Source organism: Heterodontus francisci, chromosome 1 (assembly GCF_036365525.1).
Source record: "Heterodontus francisci isolate sHetFra1 chromosome 1, sHetFra1.hap1, whole genome shotgun sequence".
NCBI lineage: Eukaryota > Metazoa > Chordata > Chondrichthyes > Heterodontiformes > Heterodontidae > Heterodontus > Heterodontus francisci.
This window is the reverse complement of record NC_090371.1, coordinates 232541507-232562265: the sequence shown is the minus strand read 5'-3', so window position 1 is coordinate 232562265 and position 20759 is coordinate 232541507. Positions and strand designations below refer to the sequence as shown.

General features: G+C 43.4%; 1 protein-coding gene across 6 annotated transcripts in view; it reads right to left on the bottom strand.

The window, feature by feature from the left end:
• LOC137375247 (transmembrane protein 144-like) overlaps positions 1-20759 on the bottom strand; it is a 350909-nt gene that overhangs the window by 182061 nt on the left and 148089 nt on the right. For all 6 annotated transcript variants that reach the window (XM_068042121.1, XM_068042111.1, XM_068042150.1 and 3 more), the window contains exon 10: positions 2028-2147. In XM_068042121.1, coding sequence (XP_067898222.1) covers positions 2028-2147 — 120 coding nt within the window. The remainder of the gene's footprint in view (positions 1-2027; positions 2148-20759) is intronic.

The window sequence follows — 20759 nt, the reverse complement described above, 5'->3', positions numbered from 1 at the left end:
GTCTTTAAACTTGTGTTTTAAAATAACCTCGTGGGCGAAGGGAAGGGCGGTGGGGAGGGCACAGAGGCGGATAGAGAGCGAGAGGTGGGAGAAAGGGACTCAGGGGGTTGGGGAGGAAGAGAGAGGGGGACACGGGGAGGGAGACAGAGGGTAGGAAGAGGGGGACACCAGGGGGTAGGGGGGAGAGAGGGGAAGGGGAAACAGATGGGGGAGAGGAGGAGGGCAGAAAGAGAGAGAGAGAGAGAGTGAGTGTGAGGGGGCAGAGAGAGAGAGAGAGAGAGAGAGAGAATGTGAGACAGAGAGAGAGAGAGAGAGAGAGAGAGGCACAGCCTGAGAAGAGAGTGCGGCGAGAGATGGACACAGATAAGAGATAGAGGAGGTAGAGAGATGGACACAGAGGCCAGGATTTTATGCTGGCAATGGGGGTCTCGATGTGCAGAAAAAGCAACGCTGAGAACCCCATGCCGCCTCTTCTCCAGAAGACCCGCCAAATGTAGTGCCAATCAGGAATTTAAGTGGACAGTGGCTGGCAGGATGAAGGACCCAGCACCGGAAGTCCTGCCCTTGGAGAGCTACCGGCGTCTGAATGGCTGACAGCTCTAATCGCTGAGCAGCGCCACCACGGAGGCGGTGGCTGCTGCCAGTGGAACACCCACCCGAGGCCCAAGACCCAGGCCACAGGTAGATCAGGGGATCAGGGCAGGGGGGCTCTCATGGTGGGGGGGTGGGGGGAAGGGAGGGGGTTGTTGTTAGCAAAGGCAGGGGCTGGCTCTCAGTGGGCCTTTCCTGATGCTGGGTCCCTCGTTCAGGAACTTAACGAGGGAACCCATGCACCCGCCCCCCACCGCAGCGGGGAAGAGAACCCGCAAGGTTTTTCATGCTGTTGCTCCCATGTGGCGACAGGGCTGCCTGCCGGACGGCTATTGGCGAGATGAAGCCCTTAATTGGGGATTAATTGCCTGTTAAAGACCTTCCAGACCCGGACTAAATTTTGGAGGAGGTGGGAAGCTGGCAGGAACCCCTCCACCTTGTTACCATCCCACCTGATTTTATGACCTCCCCACGTCCAAACCCATCGTAGCAGCATAAAATTCCTCCCAGAGCGGGAAGAAGGATGGAAACAAAGAGGGAAGAAGGATGGGCACAGAGAGGGGGAAGAGAGAGAGAGGGAAAAGAAAGAGATCAAGATCACTCCTGACAGATGGACATCTATCCGAATTCTCCACATTGCGACATCAAGTGTGTGGGCAAATAATGACTACTTGTGTAAGAAAAAGCAATGCCAGGTATCTCACTAAATGGAGAGAAATCTGTTTGAAATCGAACTGTTTTTTGATGGCATTAGGTTGGCTATACAATTTATATACAAATCAATTACCCCCATGTCTGTGGCTGAGTCAACAATTTTGTCACTGTAGCTCGCTGACCTACATTGGCTCCCGGTCAAGCAACATCTTGATTTAAAAATTCTCAGCCTTGCTTTCAAATCCTCCCATGACCTCCTATCTGTAATTTCCTTCAGCCCCACAACCCTCCAAGATATTTGCGCTGCTCAAACTCTGGCCTCTTCCACAACCCTCCAAGATATTTGTGCTCCTCTAACTTTGGCCTCTTGAGCATCCCTGATTTTAATTGATCCAGCACTGGTGGCTGCGCCTTCAGTTGCCTGGGCCCTAAGCTTTGGAATTCCCTCCCTGCACCTTCCTGCCTCTCTACCTCACTTTCCTCCTTTTTAAACACTCTTTAAAACTTACCTCTTTGACCAAACTTTGGGTTATCTGACCTAATACCTCCTTACGTGGCTCAGTGTCATATTTGGTTTTGTAATGCTCTTGCGAAGCGCATTCGGACGTTTCAATACGTTAAAGGCACTATATGAATATAAGTTGTTACCACCTCCCCAGTTAAATAACTTGCACCAAGGACAAAAAGTTGTTATAGATTTCATTTAAGCATTGGCAAAAAAGGCATTATAAATTATCAAAGAAATCAATTAAAGAATGATTTGTATGACATCTGCTTCTTACCTGGCAGTATTGCTTTTGGGTAAACTTTTGGTTTGTTCTTCATTATTGCACAGTATATCACAAAGTAGACAGTACTCGTGAGAAATATCCCACTAAAATGTGCAAAGGCATAGTCCAAATCTGAGAGAAAAGCATATTTTTACAAGTATCCTTATTACTAAGTTGTTAGGACAATTCAGATATTCAGTCAAATCACAATATTGGGCACTGTTGGTTGTCTAGTGTGAGTGTATTAATCTAAAATGAATTAAAATTAATACTGGCCTTCAAATTGAAAAGCAAGTAACTGTTTAATGCAATGAAATTTGGATTTCACTTTCAGCAAAAGACGAGCATATCCACTTTATTGTTTCAGTGCCCTCTAGAATTTGAATCGAAAAAGGCACCTTAATCAAAAGGAAGACTGTTATTTAAATAGTGCCTGAAATTCCTGGTGGGCTCGGTCAGTCTCCGGTTGTAACTCCAACAGGAGACCAGTGGAACTCCGGGGGAAACAGTGGAAGGCAGTTCCTTCAATTCCCGGGAGTTTCCTTAGTGCCTTGCAAGTTGCAGAACGTATGTGCACCCTTCGCAAGGCAAATAAGGGGGTGGGGGAGGGGTAAGTTCAAGGGCAGGAACTCCCTATGGCAGGGATTCCTGCTCAGGCTTGGAAGGGGAACCAGAATGCAGAGGCAGCCAAAATGCCCATTAAATGAGATTTACTGGCCTCCCTAGGGATGCATGTGGTCCCTACATACAAATAGCCTGGACCCATAAAAATTCAAAAAACATCTTTTTAAAACCCTACTGAATTGTTCCTGGGGACCGACAGGAGGATTGCTGTCCTTGGGAACCTGGACAAGCCCTATCTCCAAGGGCTAAGAGATTTCAGAGTGGTTAGCACCACAGCCTCACAGCTCCAGGGACCCAGGTTCAATTCTGGGTACTGTCTGTGTGGAGTTTGCAAGTTCTCCCTGTGTCTGTGTGGGTTTTCTCCGGGTGCTCCGGTTTCCTCCCACTGCCAAAGACTTGCAGGTGATAGGTAAATTGGCTGTTATAAATTGCCCCTAGTGTAGGTAGGTGGTAGGGCATATGGGATTACTGTGGGGTTAGTATAGATGGGTGGTTGTTGGTCGGCACAGACTTGGTGGGCTGAAGGGCCTGTTTCAGTGCTGTATCTCTAAATAAAATAAATAAAAGTGATACCCAACTGAGCCTAGCTAATACTCAGCATTGTTTTTCACCATTACCCGTTGAGAATAAAAGTCGGTGAACTGGTAGATCTTTGATTTTTTTTTTACTGTTAAATTGCAATTGAGAACTGGTTTCTAATTTATTAATTTTTTATCTTTTGTTGGGACATTTCTGTAGTATAAGGACATGTAAGGATTAAAGTTGGAAACAGTGAGAGCAACCTCCCCCATTGTAAGGGTGATGATGTAACAGTCATATGGTAATCGGCTTGGGGAAGAAGAGATAGCAGCACAAAGGATGCTAGCTGAGGAGGCTTAAGGAGAGTGTAAATAGTAATGTGTATATATAATAGTTATTAGTTGACCTACTATAGACTCCTAAACTTTATCTATAACACCCTAGCTACGCTACAACAACAACACGAAACATGGTGGCGCCGGTTAAAACAACCAGAAGTTTTGAAGATCTTACCCTGTGCAGTGGTGCCAGGAGAACAGCAGAACTTGTTGGGGGCTGCTACGAGCTCCAGAGCTGCTCTGCAGCCGAAGAAGACATGGACAGTTGGTGAGTCAGCCGTGAAAGCTGTCAGACTACACCACAGAAGAATGGTGGTCTGCAATAAAGCATCCAGGTCCAGCTATCACTTCCAAGTCTCAGCGCTGGGCGATTATCCAGGATCGGGTGAGAGAATTTCAAAGCTGCCATTCTTGGCTAACGGCGCACTGAGTCGAATAAAGCAGGGAGAGCGATCGATCAGGCGAAACGGAAATTCGGGAGTCAGGTAGAGTCGGCAGCCACTACTCAGCCAGACCGTGGAGAGAAAGCGCAGGAACAGTCGGAAAGTACAGGAAAACCCCAGAAACACTGTGAATACCTCCATTGAAGGCTGTATAATTTAAAAAGAAAAGAAAACCCTACAAAGTCTAACAAAGCTGAAGAAATAGAGTGGATTCAAAATTCAGAATGCCTGAAAGCTTCCACGATCAGGAAGGACCCAATCAGGAAGGAAAAGATTCCTACGATTTAGGATTACTTCCCAACTCCATACCAAATCTGCACAGAACAATTGAATATCCTTTTATATTCTATTTGGTCAATTTGCAGACGTGATTGTGATTGCAAGGGATAAATGAGGCTTCTGATAAATTTGAAGATGTACTTTAAGCCTTTGACAGACATTTTAAGCTACGCAGTAATAAACATCTGGAGAGAGCGAAATTTAACAAGAGAATCCAGAGAAGAGGCAAATCCATAGATTGCTTTATAAATTATCTATATAGATTGACAGACAGATGTGAATAGGCAGAATTAAAGGTCAAACTGATGAGGGACCGAATAGTTGTTGGCATAGCTGATAAATTTCTGTCAGATCTCTTGCAGTCCAAAGATAACCTTGCACTCATGAAGGCAATTCAGATCATACAACAAGCGGAAGCACGAAGACAAAACAGAGCAGTTCTGCGGGCTGAACAGCAGCATTGGATCAGAAAGAATCCAATGCCCGTACAGTTCGTGAAGCCAAAGACAGAGAAGCAATCTGTAGAAAAGAAGACACGCATAGGTGAGAAGGTGCATGACACTGGTAAACCATGCCAATGCTGTAGAGCCAGGAAGACCCACAGACAGGAACAGTGTCCTGCTAGTAAAGTAGAGCTTCAATTGTAAAATGACTGGACATTATGGGAAAATGTACCAAATGTACCCTCTTCACGCAATGTTGTTAAAGAACAAAGAAAATTACAGTACAGGAACAGGCCCTTCGGCCCTCCAAGCCTGCGCCGATCCAGATCCTCTATCTAAACATGTCGCCTATTTTCTAAGGGTCTGTATCTCTTTACTTCCTGCCCATTCATGTATCTGTCTAGATACATCTTAAAAGACGCTATCGTGCTCACATCTACCACCTCCGCTGGCAACGCGTTCCAGGCGCCCACCACCCTCTGTGGGAAGAAATTTCCACGCATATCCCCCCTAAAATTTTCCCCTCTCACTTTGAACTCGTGACCCCTAGTATTTGAATCCCCCACTCTGGGAAAAAGCTTCTTGCAATCCACCCTGTCTATACCGAGGGCGGCACAGTGGCGCAGTGGTTAGCACCGGAGTGGGTTTTCTCCGGGTGCTCCGGTTTCCTCACCCAAGCCAAAAGACTTGCAGGTTGATAGGTAAAATTGGCCATTATAAATTGTCACTAGTATAGGTAGCTGGCAGGGAAATATAGGGACAGGTGGGGATGTTTGGTAGGAATATGGGATTAGTGTCGGATTAGTATAAATGGGTGGTTGATGTTCGGCACAGACTCGGTGGGCCGAAGGGCCTGTTTCAGTGCTGTATCTCTAATCTAAAACCTCTCATGATTTTGTACACCTCAATCAGGTCCCCCCTCAACCTCCGTCTTTCTAATGAAAATAATCCAAATCTACTCAACCTCTCTTCATAGCTAGTGCCCTCCATACCAGGCAACATCCTGGTGAACCTCCTCTGCACCGTCTCCAAAGCATCCACATCCTTTTGGTAATGTGGCGACCAGAACTGCACGCAGTATTCCAAATGTGGCCGAACCAAAGTCCTATACAACTGTAACATGACCTGCCAACTCTTGTACTCAATACCCCGTCCGATGAAGGAAAGCATGCCGTATGCCTTCTTGACCACTCTATTGACCTGTGTTGCCACCTTCAGGGAACAATGGACCTGAACACCCAAATCTCTCTGTACATCAATTTTCCCCAGGACTTTTCCATTTACTGTATAGTTCACTCTTGAATTGGATCTTCCAAAATGCATCACCTCGCATTTGCCCTGATTGAACTCCATCTGCCATTTCTCTGCCCAACTCTCCAATCTATCTATATTCTGCTGTATTCTCTGACAGTTCCCTTCACTATCTGCGACTCCACCAATCTTAGTGTCATCTGCAAACTTGCTAATCAGACCACCTATACTTTCCTCCAACTCATTTATGTATATCACAAACAACAGTGGTCCCAGCACGCTTCCCTGTGGAACACCACTGGTCACACGTCTCCATTTTGAGAAACTCCCTTCCACTGCTACTCTCTGTCTCCTGTTGCTGAGCCAGTTCTTTATCCATCTAGCTAGTACACCCTGGATCCCATGCGACTTACTTTCTCCATCAGCCTACCATGGGGAACCTTATCAAACGCCTTACTGAAGTCCATGTATATGACATCTACAGCCCTTCCCTCATCAATCAACTTTGTCACTTCCTCAAAGAATTCTATTAAGTTGGTAAGACATGACCTTCCCTGCACAAAACCATGTTGCCTATCACTGATAAGCCCACTTTCTTCCAAATGGGAATAGATCCTATCCCTCAGTATCTTCTCCAGCAACTTCCCTACCACTGACGTCAGGCTCACCGGTCTATAATTACCTGGATTATCCCTGCTACCCTTCTTAAACAAGGGGACAACATTAGCAATTCTCCAGTCCTCCGGGACCTCACCCGTGTTTAAGGATGCTGCAAAGATATCTGTTAAGGCCCCAGCTATTTCCTCTTTCGCTTCCCTCAGTGACCTGGGATAGATCCCATCCGGACCTGGGGACTTGTCCACCTTAATGCCTTTTAGAATACCCAACACTTCCTCCCTCCTTATGCCGACTTGACCTAGAGTAATCAAACATCTGTCCCTAACCTCAACATCCGTCATGTCCCTCTCCTCGGTGAATACCGATGCAAAGTACTCGTTTAGAATCTCACTAATTTTCTCTGACTCCACGCATAACTTTCCTCCTTTGTCCTCGAGTGGGCCAATCCTTTCTCTCGTTTCCCTCTTGCTCCTTATATATGAATAAAAGGCTTTGGGATTTTCCTTAACCCTGTTTGCTAAAGATATTTCATGACCCCTTTTAGCCCTCTTAATTCCTCGTTTCAGATTGCGCCGACAATCCCGATATTGTTTCAAAGCTTCGTCTTTCTTCAGCCGCCGAGACCTTATGTATGCTTCCTTTTTCCTCTTAGCTAGTCTCACAATTTCACCTGTCATCCATGGTTCCCTAATCTTGCCATTTCTACCCCTCATTTTCACAGGAACATGTCTCTCCTGCTCGCTAATCAACCTCTCTTTAAAAGCCTCCCACAAATCAAATGTGGATTTACCTTCAAACAGCTGCGCCCAATCTACATTCCCCAGCTCCTGCCGAATTTTGGTATAGTTGGCCTTTCCCCAATTTACCACTCTTCCTTTAGGACCACTCTCGTCTTTGTCCATGAGTATTCTAAAACTTACGGAATTGTGATCACTATTCCCAAAGTAGTCCCCTACTGAAACTTCAACCACCTGGCCGGGCTCATTCCCCAACACCAGGTCCAGTATGGCCCCTTCCTGAGTTGGACTATTTACATACTGCTCTAGAAAACCCTCCTGGATGCTCCTTACAAATTCTGCTCCATCTAGACCTCTAACACTAAGTGAATCCCAGTCAATGTTGGGAAAATTAAAATCTCCTATCACCACCACCCTGTTGCTCCTACATCTTTCCATAATCTGTTTACATATTTGTACCTCTATCTCACGCTCGCTGTTGGGAGGCCTGTAGTACAGCCCCAACATTGTTACCGCACCCTTCCTATTTCTGAGTTCTGCCCATATTGCCTCACAGCTCGAGTCCTCCATAGTGCCTTCCTTCAGCACAGCTGTGATATCCTCTTTGACCAGTAATGCAACTCCTCCACCCCTTTTACCTCCCTCTCTATCCCACCTGAAGCATCGGTATCCTGGGTATTTAGTTGCCTATCATGCCCTTCCCTTAACCAAGTCTCAGTAATAAGCAGAAAACCTTTACACAGAGAGGAGTGAATGAAGTGCACCAACGTTTAGACGAAAAGGAACCAGGAGATTTTCTCGAAGTGAATGAAACAAAACAAGGATTTTGGACGGCGGACATCCACGTCAGCAGATACCTAATGAATTTTAAACTGCACACCGATGCTCGCATCACAGTTCTGTCAGACCAAGAGCCATGGTTGATGAGATATTGCCTACAACCGGCAGAGGCACAGTTGAATGGTCCAGGCGGGACTCAAATAAAAGTGAAAGATAAGCTTCAAGCAACTCTCCAATATAGAGGGAGACAAATCATGGAAACCTTATATGGCTTGCAAAACCAAGAATTTTCCTTACTGAGTAGAAAAGCATGCTTAGACCTGCATTGATTATTGATTAGAGATACAGCACTGAAACAGGCCCTTCGGCCCACCGAGTCTGTGCCGAACATCAACCACCCATTTAGACTAATCCTACACTAATCCCATATTCCCACCAAACATCTCCACCTGTCCCTATATTTCCCTACCACCTACCTATACTAGTGACAATTTATAATAGCCAATTTACCTATCAACCTGCAAGTCTTTTGGCTTGTGGGAGGAAACCGGAGCACCCGGAGAAAACCCACGCAGACACAGGGAGAACTTGCAAACTCCACACAGGCAGTACCCGGAATCGAACCCGGGTCCCTGGAGCTGTGAGGCTGCGGTGCTAACCACTGCGCCACTGTGCATCTGATCAAAAAGATTGACAAAGTCAAATAGCCATAGGTAAACAGTCGCTTCCAAGCAGACTATCTGAAACTTTTCACAAGTCTCGGAAGACTCAAGACAGTCACACTTGAGGACAATTTCAGGCCTGTGTGTATCTTCACACCCAGAAAGATACCTCATCCACTGATGAACCCCGTTCAAGATCAGCTGGAAGAGATGAGCAGACAGGCAGTCATTTCTCCAGTTACGCAACCAATGGAGTGGTCTTCAGCCATGGCTCCTGTCCCAAAACAAAGTGGAACTCTATGTATTTGTATGGATTCAAGATACTTAAGAAAGCAGCAGCACGTGAGATTCACTCAATGTCCACAGTGGATGACAGCTTAGTGAAATTATCTCACAACACCATGTTTACCAAACACGACGTCAATAGTGGGTTTTGGCAGGTACCCGTAGATGAGACCTCAAGAATACTAACCACATTTATAACCCCATTTGGAAGGTCTTGTTTTAATTGGTTACTGTTTGGAATAACTTCCACACCAGAGACCTTCCAAAGATCTATGTCTAACATCTTAGAAGGGCTCAAAGGAGTTATTTGTCACATGGATGACATCCTGATACATGGGCAGACAGTAGAGGAACATGACCAAAGAGTCCAAGCAGTTCTACAGAGACTTCAAGATGCGGCACTAACTCTGAACAAGAAGGGCGAATTTTCCAAGACTTCAATTTGTTTCTTGGGACACGGGCCATTACAGAATTCCCTATTTTTCATTCAGCAACTCCAAAGACTCCTGGGAATGGTGAATCAATTAGAAAAGTTTGCACCTCATCTAGCGCAGGTAACAGAACCGCAAAGACAACTCCTCAGAAAAGAGCAAGTGTGGTGTTGGAGTTCACACCAAAAACATGCATTCCAGAAGATTAAAGAGATCCTCATATCACCAGATATGTTGGCACACTATAACCCTGCACTACCTACAACAATAGCAGCAGATGCCTCATCAACTGGATTAGGGGCAGTTCTTTATCAGGAGCAACCTGATGGTTCTCATAGGCCAATATGCTACGCATCTATAGCTTTGTTGGACACAAAGACAAGTTATGTGGTAATTAAAAAAGAAGCACTTGCCGTTACATGGGCATGTGAGAAATTTTCAGTTTATATTATCAGATTGAGAGACATCATTGAGACAGACCATAAACCCTTGTTATCTTTGTCAGATAAAAAGGGGATCACAAAATGCCTCCAAGGATCCAAAGGTTTCATTTAAGATTGATGAGATATACGTATTAGAGAGGATATGTCCAGGGAAAAATGCAAACATCTGCTAATGCACTATCAAGAGCAACAGTAGACCATCCACCACAAGAAGATGTGAATTTTGTGCAGGAAATAGAGTGCTATTCGCAGCGTACCACACAAAATTGGCCAGCAAGCATACAGAAATTTTCAAAAAAGCGATGAAGAATGTATTCGCATAAGGCAGTATTGCACACAAGGGTGGCCACAAGAACGTCCTTGTGGGAAAACCATGAAAACTTTCTATGAGTTTAGGAAATACTTCACAACTACTGACGACTGGCTAGTTTACATTGACAGACTAGTCATTCCTAGTTCAGGACGATCAGATACCTTTGAGCATCTACATCAAGGCCATATGGAAATAACAAAATGCGGAGCAAGGGTACAATCATCAGTGTGGTGGCCAGGAATATCTAAAGACATCGAAAATCAGATCACGAACTGTCAGATCTGTGCAATATAAAGACCAGAACCGCTGGAACTTCTGCTAACTACTCAATTTTCAACCATACCTTGGTAACATCTCTTCTTTGGCCTCCTTATCTCGAGAGACAATGGATAAGCGCCTGGAAGTGGTCAGTGGTTTGTGAAGCAGCGCCTGGAGTGGCTATAAAGGCCAATTCTAGAGTGACAGTGTTGGAGAAATTTTCTTAGCTTTGCTAATTACTTAACTTTGTAGAAGCAGAAAAACAGGACACAGCTTGTAGCTAATCTAACCACAACCAACGGTCATAAATTGTAGACAGAGCAGCTAACCACAATCAGACATTACGGCCAGATATGGTGTCTGGAGTGGGCATTGAATTAAGGAACTAGCTTGTTATTGTTGAAACTGATGTTTCGCTGACCTCGGACCCTGCATGGTGCACCGTTACATAGGCAGTCTTGTGGGTGCTTATCTAATTGTGAAACTGTTAGCTCTACCTTTTTTATACTATATAAGTCCACGGCGATCTGTAGCTCTTTGGGAGTAGCGCTGGACGGCATTTAGGTAAGGTGTGCTCCCCCATGATATCATGCAATAAAGTGTTTGTTCTCAACGTCTGAGTCCGGAGAATTTGTTCAACAATTGGGCACAATCTGGATTTTCTTCAACAGTTTGGCGTAGTCGGCAGGATCCCTTTTGTACGGGATCCTGAATGAACCTAACGGGGATTAGGAACCTAAAGTAGAAAATCCAGTAAAATGTGGCGAATACGGTGTAGTAGTAGTACCAAATTCCGGGAATTTGGTGATCCTAATTTGAGTTTGCACGAGCTGTTCCTCCACCGGGCGGAGTAAAGAGGCTGTGGGACAAAAGGAGTTAGGACAACCGTCTGGGACGGTGAACGACTGGGGCTGTAACTAAACTACCAAATTGACCCGACAGGCACGTGATCGTTGCTCCTGAGTACACGAGCCGGAATCTGGCCCTAGAGAGAGAGGCTGTGGGACGGAGGGAGAACGAAAGAGCGTTGGCCTGAGAGACAGGGGTGTGCCGGTTAGCTGACCTTGAGAATTTAACATTAACTGCACCTGTTCGTATCCTTGTGTCTATTTGTTTTGTTGTGTCTTGTTTGTTTTCCTTTGTTTTAATGCTACTTGATTCATAGAAAAGAACTCGTAAATTTAGAAGGTTTTGAGAAAGGAGAAGTAAGAGTGGACTCAACGGCTTCCAAGAAGGAAGGGTTGCCCCTGGGGACAAGTAAACCATGTCCTCTGGAGAAAGGCGACCCGCGTCCGTTTGCCCCCTCGAAGGAGACGCAGAAGCGCCACGGTAAATATGTGTTTTAAAGATAGGAATGTTTTAGAGTAAAAACAAGTAACTGTGTCTTTGATGCGACTGTGAGAATGTCGGAAGCTTCCGCGAATGAATTGAATATCTGGGAAGAACAGCTTGTATTCTGTAGAACTGACTGTTGTTAACTCTTTGTTGTCTGGCTTTAATGTTAAAAGCATGAGTCTATTAAGTTGTTTGGAATTGAATGAGTGTGCAAAGTGATTGTTGAGTGTGTTCATTTCGATTTAAGATTGTGCACCCAGGAATGGGATATAAAATTGAATTATATTTTAAGTTAAAGTTTTATTTTTAGTTGGTTTTGCAACTGTGAAAAGGCAATGAACAATTTTCTGAGGGATAAGCTTCAGCCTTGAAGGTCTGAAGATGTCTGGCAGAAATCTAATTTGGGGTTTGGAATATTGTTTTAATTGGAAACTCTGCTATTGTTTTATTTTACAGTCTAAATTTGAAGACATGTTTTACTGACTGTTATATTGTTTTAAGGGAAAGAAAGGATAGAAAAGGAGATAAAGGAAAGATTCTGTCTGTTTAAAAAGATTAAAGTTTGTGTAAGGACCTAGTGTTAAGTCTTTTGTTGTAAGAATGTTAAATAACTTTTTCTTTAGTTTTTGGTTTTATTACAGTCATTTGAAAAGGCGCATGAAGAAAGAGCAAGAAAATGATGTAATTTACCTATCTTTTAAAATAAGCATGTGCTATTCTGTTCTGTGTGTAGTTAATAAGTATTATAAGTTAATAAGTCTGAATTGAATTAATACTGTTAAGGTTAATTGACCTGTTTAAGTTGAAGAACTGGAAATTTCATTTGTTGCAACAATGAACTTTCAAGTTTATTATGTCATGTTTTGGAGGAGTCTTAGGTTCCAGACGTGGGACTCACTCATATAACATCGGCAGTTTTGATTTTTAAAATATTATTGCAGTGAATTGGAATCATCTTTGTTATAAAAAATCCTTGGATTAGGAACCTCTTACAAGAGATAGGATACCAAAAGGATTGAAAAGGTTTAAAATGGATAGTCCTTTTCGATCAGAAAAGAAAGGTTTCGTAAAGTGTCGAAGCTGAGAATGTTTTGCTCCGCCCCCTTGGAGACAAACAAAGAACTTAACTCGCTGCAGCTTTTTGCATTGCTGAGAGTCAAATTTATACATATTGGACATTGCCAAATTTTACATTTCTAAGTTAACAGATAGAATTGGACAAATTAACCCATTGGGCTCAGGGGCAGAGCCACAATGGATTATTTTTAAGCAGGTGACGGCAGTTTCCAAGGCCACATGAGAACTGATGCCACAACAAGAGTTCCAGCAGCTTTGAGAATTTAAAACTTAATTGCAGACATCAAATATCATAGCATCTTTATCAATAAGACAAAATGCTTGAGAAGGAAAGATAGTTGCAAGCATTTCTGTCCTTAATGTACAAAAAGTACAACCAAGTCTGGGCATAAGAAATTGGAATCAATAAACAAAATTTAATTGATATGAGCGGTTATTTTAAAGCACTAAAAGGGAAATTTATCTGATATTTAAGAGGACAATCAAAGTTTTAGAAAATAACAAATCAGTGGTTTACTGTGTTGGACATTAGCAATGGGTTCTGGTCCATACAGTTGGCACAAGAGTCAATATAAATTTGTGTTTACGTTCAAGGGACAACAGTACATCTGGACGTGTCTCTCCCAGGGATTTTATAATAATCCATCGATATTCCACCTTCTTTCAAGAAGGTTAGAGTGAAAGTTAAGCTGAAAATGGCACCGATAATGAAGGAAAAGGTTTCTTATTTGGGAATAATAATAACACAGGGAAAGCATGAGACAGAGCAAAAGTGAGTGCAGACAATCCTCGAACTCCCCCTAGCGCAAGATATTAAAGCCACAAGATAAAAAAAAAGGACAGTTCCTATTTCAGGTTGTGAGATTAAACAGACAAGAAGCGCCAACCCCACAGTTAACCCCACATTCTAATTACTGACGAGTAAGGTTACGACCTAACAGCCACAAGTGACTGGTCTCCCTTGCCCGGTCTTGACTACAGGACTAGAAAATGGACTTGCGACAATAAAAACTAATAAAATTGTATATGATAATGTAAAGCTGGAGTTGGTACCGGTAATATTGATTTTCTCAGATATCCAGCTACCTGACTGGTGCCCTGAGAAGACCAGAGAGTTGTACAAGGTATTACTGTAACAATTGTTGAGACAGGAATTTGGTAATGAGAAAATAATAAAGGGAAAGAGCCATAAACGCAGTTTAGTGAATGACGCAGCCACAGTCCTTAATACAGGAACTTCAATTGTCAATACTATAGATTTGGAAAATGTGGACCAGAAGGTTAGAACTCTCAGTCAGCTAGTAAAGGATATTTTTTTTAAAAAGGAACAAAAGGCACAGAAGTGGTGTAGCTAAAGTAGGACAGGATCTGTCAAAAACAGTGACAGGACTGGTGAGAGTACGGGAAGGTCATGCTCATACTATTAATGATATCACAGAAAAGGTAAAGGAGGTCCACGACATTTCAAATAATGAAAGTGTTTGCAGTACATATGGTCCATGGATGTTAGAACAAACGAAGGAAAATTGGAGGCAAATTGATGCAGGACAGGTACCAGTTTGGATCAATTACATCCAGTTGGAAGACTTAGCTAGTCACACAAATGATAAAATTATCAGGTGCCAACTTAGAAAACTTAAGGTATGGAAAGGTCAGGAATGTGTAAATACAGGATCCATGAGTATTGGAGTAGTGTTGGGAATACCTGTAATTCTGAGAGATAAGTTAGGGATACAATTACATGAAGTAGAAAATATAGGAGTGATAAGGGGAAAAGATTACATAAAATACAATGATATTTTACCATATGTTGTGGAAATTGGAAAAGAGGTAATTGGAACAACATTGTCCATTGTCTGAGTGTAGTCTGGAAAACCAGGTGATCATATGTCCTCGTCCTATATATAAAACGGCAGAATCAAAATGTGGATTTAATACCACTGTAAATTGCACCATGGAAACTAGGAAAGCATTGTCAGGACTAACCCATGTGGCCTATATGGGAAAGGGGAGATATTGCTTCACCACCACAGCGAAGGAGTACCAGTATGGACATAAACGGACTTGTCCGGTGAGCAACAGTACATTTTGGTTCAACCCACAAATACCAACCCGAGTAGGGAAGATGGAGTTGGTACAGATACATGAGCAAAAGACAGAAACGATAACTGTGACAAAAAGTATTAAGGAGGATTTGACAAATTACCTCCGAGAATATGAATATACTATTCAGCCATTGCTCACATGCTTGGGTAAAGAGAGACAGCAGCTAGAAGCCATTGCAAGCTGGAACAACAGTCGAAGATGCTACAAGATGAGATTGACAAGATAAATGATTCTACCTGGCAGGAGGACTTATGGAACTGGGGGCCAGACGTGCAGATACACCCCTGGTTTAGAATTATCTCCCATGTCCTGATAGTGGTTTTGGGTATCATGGTGTTAGATGTGACATACTTAATTTGGCAACTTAAGAAATTAATTAGGCAATGCAAGAGGATGTTTGAACACAGGTTGGACAGCTACCCGAAAAGCAATCAGTGTTTGAACTTAAAAGCAGAATACTGCGGATGCTGGAAATCTGAAACAAAAACAAGAAATGCTGGATTCACTCAGCAGGTCTGGCAGCATCTGTGGAAAGAGAAGCAGAGTTAACGTTTCGGGTCAGTGACCCTTCTTCGGAACTGTCACCTAAAGCCTGGAGTGATTTTTCAAAGAACCCAAAAGGTGCAGCACCATGGGGATGTTTGCCAGAAACTTAGTCAGCATATCTTCCATTCTGCCGTCCTTCCCAGGGGCTTTTCCGCTGGCTAGAGAATCAATGGCATCACTGAGTTCCAATTTTGTTGGCTGTATGTCCAGCTCATCCATGACTGGTAGAGGCTGGGCTGCATTGAGGGCAGTCTCTGTGACAACATTCTCCCTGGAGTACAGTTCTAGGTAGTGCTCAACCCAGCGGTCCATTTATTTGCGTTGGTCAGTGATTATGTCCCCTGATTTAGATTTGAGGGGGGCGATCTTCTTGATGGTTGGCCCAAGAGCTCTCTTAATGCCATCATACATTCCTCTGATGTTTCCGGTGTCTGAGGCCAGCTGAATATGACTGTATAGGTGTTGACAGTAGTCGTTTGCGCAGCGCCTGGTTGTTCTTTGCGCAGTACTTCTGGCTGCTTTAAGTGCTGCGGATGTTAAATTGCTGAGGGCTTTCTTGTAGTTTAACAGTGCAATGCGCTTAACGGCTATGACAGGTTCCAGCTCTTCATTATGAGATTGAAACCAGTCTGCATTTCTCTTCGCACTTTTGCCGTAGGTGGTCAAAGCTGACTCATAGATGGCATCTCTGATGTGGGCCCACTTGGTCTCAGCATCTCCTGTGGGAGTGTTTTGAAGGGCTGTTACAAGTGAATTTAGAAATTTTTGTAACAGCTGTGGGTGAGAAACTCTGCTCGTGTTGATGCGCGGGTGGCCCTTCTGCTTGGAATGATGCAACTTCTTTGGTCTGAGTCTAACCTTGCTGCACACCAGGGAGTGGTCGGTGTCGCAGTCCGCACTGTGGAAGCTGCGTGTGATTTGAACACTGTTTAAGGTGGCTCGCCTTGTGACAATGAGGTCTAGCTGGTGCCAACGCGCGATCTTGGGTGCCTCCATGAAACCTGATGACAGGGTTTAGTGTGAAAAATCGAGTTGGTGATGCAGAGGTTATGATAGGTACACAACTCAAGCAGTCTCTGCCCGTTCTCATTCATCCTTCCAACGCCATAGCGCCCAAGGCAGGAGGGCCATGAGTCATGGTCGGCCCCAACCCTGGCATTAAAGTCCCCCAGCAGGAATAGGTGTTCGGTGTTGGGGATGCTGCTAATGATGCTATGGAGTTCCTCGTAGAACTGATCTTTAGCTTCAGGTGGGGAGCAGAGTGTTGGAGCACAGATGCTGAGTAGGTGTACTGGACCAGAGGTGGTGAGCAGTCGGATGGACAGTATGCGTTCCGAGCCATTTGAGGAAGGCTCTATCATGCTGAGCAAGGCGTTTCTGATGGCGAAGCCCACTCCATGCTGTCTTGGTTCTTCAGGATCCCTACCCTGCCAGAAGAAGGTGTAGTCTTGCTCTGCTAGAGATCCACTCGTGGGGAGGCAAGTCTCCTGAAGTGCTGCAATGTCTACATTGAGTCTACTGAGCTCGTTGTTAATGATGGCGGTCTTCCGAGAATCATTGATTTGTGTAAGGTCTAAGTAACATCTAGGTATGGATTTATTCACATTCACTGGGAAGTCCTACATAATCATCACTGATTACTTCTCAAGGTGGAGAGAAGTGAGAAACTTGCATTCAACTACAAGGGAAGCAGTTATGAGTCCTACAAGAACATCTTTGCGACACATGGTATCCCTGACAAAATACTGTCAGACAACAGACCATAGTTTGCGAATGACTGTCACTGAACGAGTAATCCAGAGGCCCAGGCTAATACCATGGGGACACGGGTTCAAATCCCACCACAGCAGTTGGTAGAATTTAAATTCAATTAATTAATAAAAATCTGGTATTGAAAGCTTGTCTCAGCAATGGTGCCATGAAACTATCATCGATTGTTGTAAAAACCCATCTGGTTTACTCAAACCCTTTAGGGAAGGAAATCTGCTGCCCTTTACCTGGTCTGGCCTGCATGTGACTCCAGACCCACAGCAATGTGGTTGACTCTTAATTGCCCTCTGAAATGGCCTAGAAAGTCACTCTGTTGTCAAGGGCAATTAGGGATGGGTAACAAATGCTGACCTTGCCAGTGACACCTACATCCCATGAAGGAATAAAAAAAAGTTTGTGACAAGAATGAGATTTCAGTATCTCACAAGTTCACCAAGGTATCCAGTCGAATGGTGAAGTGGAAAGAGGTGTAAGAACCATAAAGTCACTTCTGAAGAAGAATGAAGATCTTCCAACTTCACTTCTAATTTATCGATCTACATTGTTGATGTGTGGACTAACACCTGCAGAATTACTGATAGGCAGTAAGATAAGAACACAGCTTCCTGTGCTGCCTAAGAAATCGCTTCCAGGATTGAATGTCCAGGACTACAAAAGAATAAGAGACCAGGAAAACTCTTATAGAAGGCAACAGACTTGAAATTACAACAAAAGATTTCATGCCAGAGACTTACTAAAACTGAATGAAAGCCAGAGTATGGATATGTGACCTAGGAAGGGAAGGTACTGTAACCCACAGTGTTGAAAATTACCAGAGATTGTATGTGGTACACACAACAAAAGGGAACATACGTAGAAATAGGAGAAACATTATCCCTATTCCCCAGAAGCAACAGCCGATCATTCATTTGGAGTTCTGATGAAAGGTCACTGACCTGAAACGTTAACTTTGCTTCTCTCTCCACAGATGCTGCCAGACCTGTTGAGTATTTCCAGCACTTTTTGATTTTAATTCATTATGAAGACCCAGGTGAAGATGAACAAACCCAAAGAAAATAGAATACTACAATCTTTAGTGAAGTACAACTAAGTCAATGATCTAGACTTACAAGGAAGACGACTGATCGTCCCAGTCAGACTACAACCCGATCGGGGAGAGTCATAAAACCTCCTAACAGACTAAATCTGTGAAGTCAGAGACTTGAGGGGCAGAAAGAGTAGTAGATAAGTCAAGAATTGTATATGTTTGAGAAAATGTTGGATAAAGACTTGCGGGGAGATGTTGTATAAGGACATATAAGGGTTAATGTTGGAAACAGTGAGAGCAACCTCTCTCACTGTAAGGGTGATGATATAACAGTCACATGGCTTGGGGAAGAAAAGGTAACAGCATGAACGATGCTAGCTAAGGAGTGTAAATAATAATGTATATATAAAGAGTTATTAGTTGACCTACTACAGACTCCTAGACTTTATCTGCAATGCCCTAGCTACGCTACAACAACACTAACAAGCAACAATTTCCACAGAGAGCCACTAAATAAACCACTTCATTAGCAGTGCACTTTTCTAGCTGTACACAATCTTCCAGTACCTTGTGACCTTTAATTATTTATTCGTGGGATGTGGGCATGGCTGGCAAGGTCAGCATTTATTGCCTTAGAACTGCTTAATTCCTCTTAACTGAGTAGCTTGCAAGGTCATTTCAGAGGGCAATTAAGTGTCAATCACATTGCTGTGAGTCTGGAGTCGCATGCAGGCTAGACAGGGTAAGGACAGCAGATTCTCAAAAGGACATTAGTGAATCAGTTGGGTTTTATGACAATCCGGTAAGTTAAATGGTCTCCAGTACAGATACTAGACCTTTTCATTCCAGACTCACTGACGAACTAAATTTAAATTCCCCAGCTGCCGTAGTAGGATTCAAACTCCTATCTCCGGATCATTAGCCCAGGCCCCTGGATTACCAGTCGAGTTAACATAACATACTACTGTTCCCTTATAATGTAAGCTTTGTTTAGTATTTTTAATTGCAATATTCAATGTCATCTTCTATTTCTGCTTGCAATTTCAACATTTGCCATTGTTACAGTAGCAGTTTTGATTCACATCAAGAATTATCTATTGTGTCTGGCTGAAATCAATATCAATTCAGTCTGAATCTCCAAATGCTATTCTGCAATGCCATTCGGAGCTGACTGAACTATAGCCCTACCCAGGAACTAATAGCTCTATCGTGGTTTTGAAAAAGTTGTCCTTGCAAAGTGATTGAATGGAGATCCTGTGTGTCACCGACCATGATGAAACTAAACCGCATAGCAATCTGTAGACATGCAATGTTGACTGTGTTTTATTTCTGCATATGTTTGGCCAGAGCTATTTTCGATACAGTTAATGCTGGTCTGATTTGCCGAACAATACCTGTTGCTGCAGTATACAGCTTCGCATCTGTGTAAATGTAAAACCAGCGTAACAAAGTAAATAGCAGCATCCCAGCCGAAACATCTGTACATAAATATATCAATTTTATCTTCTAAAATAAATACTGACTCGAAAAAATTAATGAACAGAAGTAGGAACTAGCTATTACAGCAGGTTAGCCCAATGTCTTTTCATCCTTGCGACCCAAGTTCAAATCTATCCTAAAGTAATGGAATAAATGCCTTTGTTCTCTCCACTGACTGTATCAGAAACATGTGAATGGAGATTGGGAAGTCTAAGCCCACTTTCCAGTAGGCATGAGTTCACAATGCAAAACAAGTCCATCATCATACAGTTAAATTGGCATTCACACTTTTAGGCAGATTACAAGGATGACAAATGCATAAATTGGTACATATTTACCCTGACATAGCAGAGAGCACTCAAATGATTTGCAGTAGGATAGAAGGAGCTTGACTCAGGTTATTGTTGGCTGGAAGTGACTGGTGCTAACACTGGATACTTAAAGTGGAGGAGGATTCCCCAGCATTAACCTCAATCACTCTGACGAGCACAAAACTTACCAAATTTGAGTAAAACATTAGAGCAGAAGCAGTGTTACGACCAGGTGATAAAGGTGTCCAGGGGTCTTTCTTAGCCTTCAGTTGGTCTTATTGTAACAGAGTTTTAATTTTTAAACACACTATGTTTTGAGCTCCCCCTTGGTGAATCCTTGTTCACCGCTTTTCAATTATAAGGTAAAGAAATGAGCACAAACAGACTTTCTTAGGTTGAAAGAAGAAAAGTGAAATTTATTAAAACTTAAACTCTAATTTGGTTAATGCCTACGGATACACGCCAAGCCCCACTCTCGCCCTGATAACCTTCAGGAATCCTAATAACTTTTCCTGCACTAGCCATAGTAAGCTTCCTGGGTTGCACTCTTGCTGCAGTTAAAGCCACAGCTTGTTCTGTGCTTTCCAACAGGCTCCTGTCTGCACTGAGCGGGTGTGCCTTGATTAACCCTACCAGTTTTCCCTTCCGTTTCCAGCAATCAGTTTTTAA